General features: G+C 48.4%; 1 protein-coding gene across 1 annotated transcript; it reads left to right on the top strand.

Annotated features, from left to right (window-relative positions):
• The first annotated feature begins 521 nt into the window (after positions 1–521).
• LOC109464838 (sclerostin domain-containing protein 1-like) lies at positions 522–2244 on the top strand. The gene is made up of 2 exons (XM_019761920.1): positions 522–872; positions 1549–2244. The coding sequence occupies exons 1-2, from the start codon at positions 668–670 to the stop codon at positions 2007–2009; spliced, it is 666 nt and encodes a 221-aa protein (XP_019617479.1). The 5' UTR covers positions 522–667; the 3' UTR covers positions 2010–2244.
• Positions 2245–6000: the final 3756 nt, after the last annotated feature.

Below are 6000 nucleotides of genomic sequence, written 5' to 3'. Positions count from 1 at the left end.
CTCGAACACGCCTCAGTTCTCCTAAAGACCAGCCATTCTGCGCCTTGTCCGTTTCTTTTGTGACGCGTTTGCGGTTAACCGCCGCGAGCGACTGACAAGCCTGATTAGGCAGTTGACAGAACAAACTTAATTCCAGCCTGCTTAGAACTACTCCACGTTGCAATCTTTGCAATCTCGCTTGCGACAACTTCTACCCAACTGGCCGCTCGTCGTCGACTTCCCTGCATGCTTGTGAATGAAATCATTAAGTGGCGAGCTATATGATAGCCATACGTCACCGTGCAGTGAGTGAGAGCCTGCGTTCTGCTTTTCGGGGTCAGTGCTCAAGCACAGCCCGTGTGTTGGATAATTGACAGGCGGAGGCCCCGCCCACATATTGTGCATTTCCATTGTTGAGCTGTCAGGTATTGTGGATATTGGAACCACCGACGGAGGGAGGAGGCGGGCGATTGGCTGCCTGCGGGCGCGCTCGTCATTGGTGGCGCCACTAGGGGGTGAAGTTGACAAGTTTTGTCGCAGTAGAGAGGAGACTCCGCCCCGCCCAAGTCACACCGTGCGTGATTGTTGTTTTTATTGTCACTCACAGCCCGTAGTTTCCCGCGCTTTTGAGTAGGTTATCCTGGCCCTGCATCGTGGCTTTCTGCACGAGCGTTCTTCCTACGACTAGATGCATCAGCGTCGGCGAGGACTAGCTCCCCTGTGGGGGACGATCGCGGTTCTAGCGATATGGAGTGTGGCCGTTCCTGCGCGGGGAGCCGTGGTAGACATGTCGGAGACCGAGAGCACAGAGAGCCTGGGGGCGAATTCGAACAGAGAGCACCCTGTGCCGCAGCCTGACATCGAAGTCACGCCGCAAGAAAAGTACAATCCAGGTGGGTGAAAAGGGGCGTTAGGCTGCCACAGGAAAGGTAGAGAGAGCACCAGAAAGGTGTAGGTGTGTCGGGGACCCGTGGATTTTCCACTAGCGCTGGTGTATACCCACATGATTCTTGAGACCAGTGTGGAAATGGAGCCTTCTTTACGCAAACACTGGAAGCTAGCATATAAACAACTCCCCCCCCCCTCTCCTAAAAAGAGGAACGCGACTCGAAATGCGTGGGAGGTATGGTCTATTTCTTCCCTGTGAAAATACACTGTATTGTGTCCAGTTGCATAATATTTGCGTCTTGCAGGCGTTCCACTTCTGGAACATGATCCGAGCTCATGAAAGTAACATTACTACCGTTAGACTGCACACACCGGGTTATTTTTGTCACATCGCTAATGCGGTTTGGAGGGGAAAATACTTTCCATTGTGTGGCCTGTCAAATTTTCGTCTGTCACGTCAGCGACAATTGTGTTTAGACCACTTCTTACATAAGTCTAGCAAATACGCTAGCTAGCTAGATCTTTTTGAATAGGGAAGGGAAACATCAGGTAGGTAAAATGTGACAAAATGTCTGCATGCATGCTCAGGTCGCCCCAATTTGCATGGAGAAGTGCTTGAATTAAGGGGGGGGGGGCTTACAGGTGATACGAGCTAACCTCGTCCTACATTGCCTTTCGCAGGAGACCTGCAGATGGGGTGTCGCGAGCTCAAGAGTAAGAAATATATCTCTGACGGTTTCTGCACGAGTGTTCGCCCGATCAACGAGGTGGTTTGCGCAGGCCAGTGTCTCCCAACAAGGCTGCTTCCCGACTACGCCGAATTTGAGAAGTACTGGTCCACAAACAAGGTGCGCGAGTGGCGCTGTCTGAACGACCAGGTACGCACCAAGAAAGTAGACTTGATCTGTGAGAACGGCGAGATGAGGTCGTACCCGATCCGAGTGATCAGATCGTGCAAGTGTAAGCGGTACAACAGTCGGCACAACGAGTCCAGGCTAGAGGATCCCCGCACTACCCGTGGCAGGGGAGGGAAGCGGAAGAACCGGCGAAGGGGAGAGAAGGGAGAGAAGAAGTCGCAGAGACGACAGCGAAGGCGCCGGGGTCGTAGCGGGAAGAGAAAGAGGCAACAGAGCAGGGATTAGGACCGACGTTTATGCTAGGAACTGTACAGGGAAAGTGTGCATCGGTTGGGTTCTACACACGCCGAAAACAGCAGCTATTGAAGCATAGCTCACTGCCATGATAATATCTACTGACCTACAGATTATATAATTTTCAAGCAGATACATGGCTTCGCCATATTTTGTGCGTATTTTCGTCCGTTTTGTATGTCATTCAGCCTGTGCGTTCTTCCACTGGAGGTATTGGTTCGCACTCTGGTATCATGCTATGTTTACAAAACGAACGTAAAAACGCACAGAAGAACAAACCATGCATCTACTCGGAGATTGCAGTTTAGGTACAGGCGTGAAAAAAAACTTAGAAAGGCGTGAAGGAGAAAGAGACACGGCACATAATGACAGAGTGATACTAGAGACATGAGAGAGTGCCACAACACTGAGAGAAGTACATAGTAGCCGTGGAGCTGATTCAAATTAGTTGTCAGCTCAGTTTCATCTGTATTGCCAGTCTTGCTTCGATTGTAAATATGTTTCAAACGTATCGATAGAGTTTAAGTTTATCTTTTTACTTTTAAGTTTTATTAGGTGGATTACAACGATGGTGTATTATTTCATTTCCCACGGAACCGTGGGCTGGATGCTCGTATGATGTGAACTACTGTAGTCTAAAGCTACTCTTATTGTCAGGACCTGACGATCCATTTGCAGTGCCTCATTTGAAATCCGTTCACCTCAGCCAGTAGTATTAGATAGGAGTTGTCGTTACAGTTGATTTTTCTACCCTCGTTGTTTTTATTTTGTCTCTATGTTTTACTGTATGAACATATGGACCTGACTACTGTGTTCAGTGGTGTATGATAATGATCATGAAGTTACGTTCAACATTCAGCCTTGTAATTAATGATAATGTAAAATAACAGAGATAAGAATAGGCGAGGGAAAAATCACTACGTCCAACAACGTGTACCTTTTTGGTAAAACTGCAGACTTCATTGCAAAGTGCTCTGTACTATTTAAGGGGTGCAAGTCATGTGTCCATACCGCATGTTTGCCGGTGTATAGCGACTACAATACTGTACATGCACTACCGTATACCGGGGGTCTTATTTTTTTTTACCCCGTGTTTTTGCAAGCGTTGTGTAGTATATGCATTGTACGCAGGTGGTGGAATTGTACTGTGAACAATACAACCCCGGCTAAAACTGCCCTCCTTGACCTGAATACAAGGTTCAGAGCTTGTAGTATCTAAAAATCTAGCCTCCGTAGCAGGCTTATAGAACTGGAGGTTTCGTGGTCTTCGGCTGTTTTCTGATCAGCTCAGTTCTAACGGGGATAATTCAACCATGCCTATATGTAATCAGAAAATAGCACCTTTAAGATCCCAAAGACCCTGAAGACCCCCAGTTTTTGGCATGCTATGGAGGCTACTAAAATCTACCTGTACAATTTGCAAGGTGTACCTTAATGATTGCTACGCCAGTAAACCGACGTTCTGTATAAAGAGAGGTCACTCCGACTGCTAAACGTGTGCATGGTGTCGCCTAATGTATGGGAACTGAAGCGTGGATTATGTTTTGTCAGCCAATTTCAGCCACGCACGCGCAGAAGGTAAAATGACGTAATTGTGCAGGATGACAGCACCCTTTCTGAGCCTGAGGCAACGGTCTGTTGACGAGTAAACAAAAGCCCAGGCCGGTTGGCGTCCACAAGGGAAAAATAGCTCCCAGGGATGTATAGAATAGATGCAGTCCAGTTCAGTAACTGCACGACTAGCCTCTACCAGGCACCGCGGATACCTGTAAAAATAGTAGAAATTGACCTGTGGGTCGCGAATTGGATCTTCTCTGGCCGGCTACCTCCCCTGGTATATTATTCCTTTATTTCGGCCAATTTGTACAATTTTTCCAGCGATCCGCGGTGCCTGGTAGAGGCTATGCACGACAAGAACAAGCCTATTTGGGTTGAGGAGAGTGACGTATAGCCTTGTCACTTGGCTGGAGGCAGCGGTAAGGTGGCCGGCGACACGGGTCACGGAAGACCCAGAGTCCAGAAAGACGACCCCGCCAAACGCGACCCGGGGAGCACGGGAATAAAAGATGTACACCTTAACAAGTGACACGACTACAAAGAGGGCCTGTCGCGGCCCAATGTGACCGCGTCTCATTGGACAATGGACTAATTATGATTGACGTTTTGGCGCCATTCGTCCCTGGCAATGAGGCCGGCAAACAATCCCACTGTAAGGTGTACATGCCCACAGAACACAGGTGACCATTGCCCAACATCTCTTGTTTTCACTCCGCTGTTGTTTACAACTACGCAGACAATCCGACACACGGGGTGGGGGAGGGGGGTTGGATTTAACACCAGGCAGTGCATGGATTCGCGCCTGTAGTATCCATTTCTTTAGAATCCACAGGTGGCAGTGTGTTGCCTAGTTCATTGCGGTAACAGGTTGGTAAGGAGAGTGAATGCGGGCACATTTGTGTCAAGGGAAGGCGTAAAAAGGAACTTCTGCGTCGCAGATGTGACCATAGCTAGCCCATGACCCAGCCAGACTTTCGACATAAGCACCCCTAAGCCTTGCCTGGGGCCCAAATCCGCGGACAAACAGCCCTGCTTTGTTTCCCGAAAATCGTGTCGAGTGCGCCTGGCGCTAAATAAAGGCGGAGCACAGTGACAATTGGAACACGGGGTCTTCTGTTGTTATTAAGACCCCTTCCATAGGTAAGTGCAATACGGCACATTATGGATCATTCCAGGCTTTTAACACGGGTTACAATAATAGCCGTGCCAGCCAGGGATCAAATTTATCATTCAGAGCACAGTGCCGTGCTTCCGTTGTGGTGTAGGATGTCTGGCCTGCGCGCCAGGTAAAATATGCTTTGTACAGGAGGCCGAGAACACGACACGCGGAGCAAACTAGACAGCGTCAGAACATATTAAGTAGCGGCCTCTCCTGGCTCAAGCTGAGTGAAGGCACGTCAATCACTCCACTGGGCTGGAAATACTGGGTGCATGTGCACCTTAAGTTAGAGCCTTCCCGCGTCAAGTGACGCATAGGGCGGCGCCCATCTCCGTTCATTAGCCCTGGGCCACACACAGAAGTCACTACAGCAGGGGCTAGTCCACTGGTACTGGTGTGTGTTTAACTCCCATACTCTTTCCCAAATGCTGAGTGCTAAGCAGGGAAAGCAGTATGTACCATTTTTAAAGTCTTTGGTATGACTCGGCCGGGGATCAAACTCACGACCTACCGAATGCAAGGCGAACACTCTACCCACTTGGCCATTGCACCGGTCTTGTGCACCTTAGTGCACCCAAATTTGGAGCTGTGCATCCAAATTTTTCTGTGAACCAGTGCACCCAAATATTTTTTTTGTAGGTTTATAGGTATATGTCAAGATGTTAAACTTTAGAGTAGTAGTAGTATTCAGCATATTCTTAACATCTAAGTGTCAGAAAAATAGTAAAATCATTCTTGTAGTGCTTTTCTTTAGAAACAAAACATGATTAGTTTTCATTCTGACATTCTACTTATTTTATCTTATATGGTGCACCCACAGAAAATGCTGTACACCCAATTTTTAGGTTGAGTGCACCAGTGCACTTATTCCCAAAAATGAATTTCGAGCCCTGCCTCCAAAACCCACCTGACCAGGGCCAGGGTAGCAACACGCCACTGATATCACCTATTTACGGCATCGCCTGAAAACACTAGCCTCTACCAGGAACCGCGGATCGCTGGAAAATACTAAGTAGTAGAAATTGTCCGAAATAAAGGGATAGTATACCAGAGAAGGTCTCGAGCCATAGTCGCGAATTGGATCTTCTATGGCCCGGGATCTTCTCTGGCATACTATCCCTTTATTTCGGACTATTTTCCAGCGATCCGCGGTGCCTGGTAGAGGCTATGAAAGCACGCCCGTGTCCTGTACGGTATATCGCCCATTATATTGTTGTGCTGGATACTTAACATGCTCTTCTAGCCTACTTTCTGCAGGGTAAAATC

Source organism: Branchiostoma belcheri, unplaced genomic scaffold, assembly GCF_001625305.1.
Source record: "Branchiostoma belcheri isolate BF01 breed outbred unplaced genomic scaffold, Haploidv18h27 scaffold141, whole genome shotgun sequence".
NCBI classification, from domain to species: domain Eukaryota; kingdom Metazoa; phylum Chordata; class Leptocardii; order Amphioxiformes; family Branchiostomatidae; genus Branchiostoma; species Branchiostoma belcheri.
Note: the sequence above shows the minus strand (reverse complement) of the source record. Positions and strands in the feature narration are given on the sequence as shown.

Excerpts from the sequence above, each read along its gene's own strand:
- LOC109464838 (XM_019761920.1), top strand. The coding sequence starts at position 668 with ATGCATCAGCGTCGGCGAGGACTAGCTCCCCTGTGGGGGACGATCGCG. Across the intron at positions 873-1,548 it reads GCAAGAAAAGTACAATCCAG|GAGACCTGCAGATGGGGTGT; the intron begins GTGGGTGAAAAG and ends TGCCTTTCGCAG.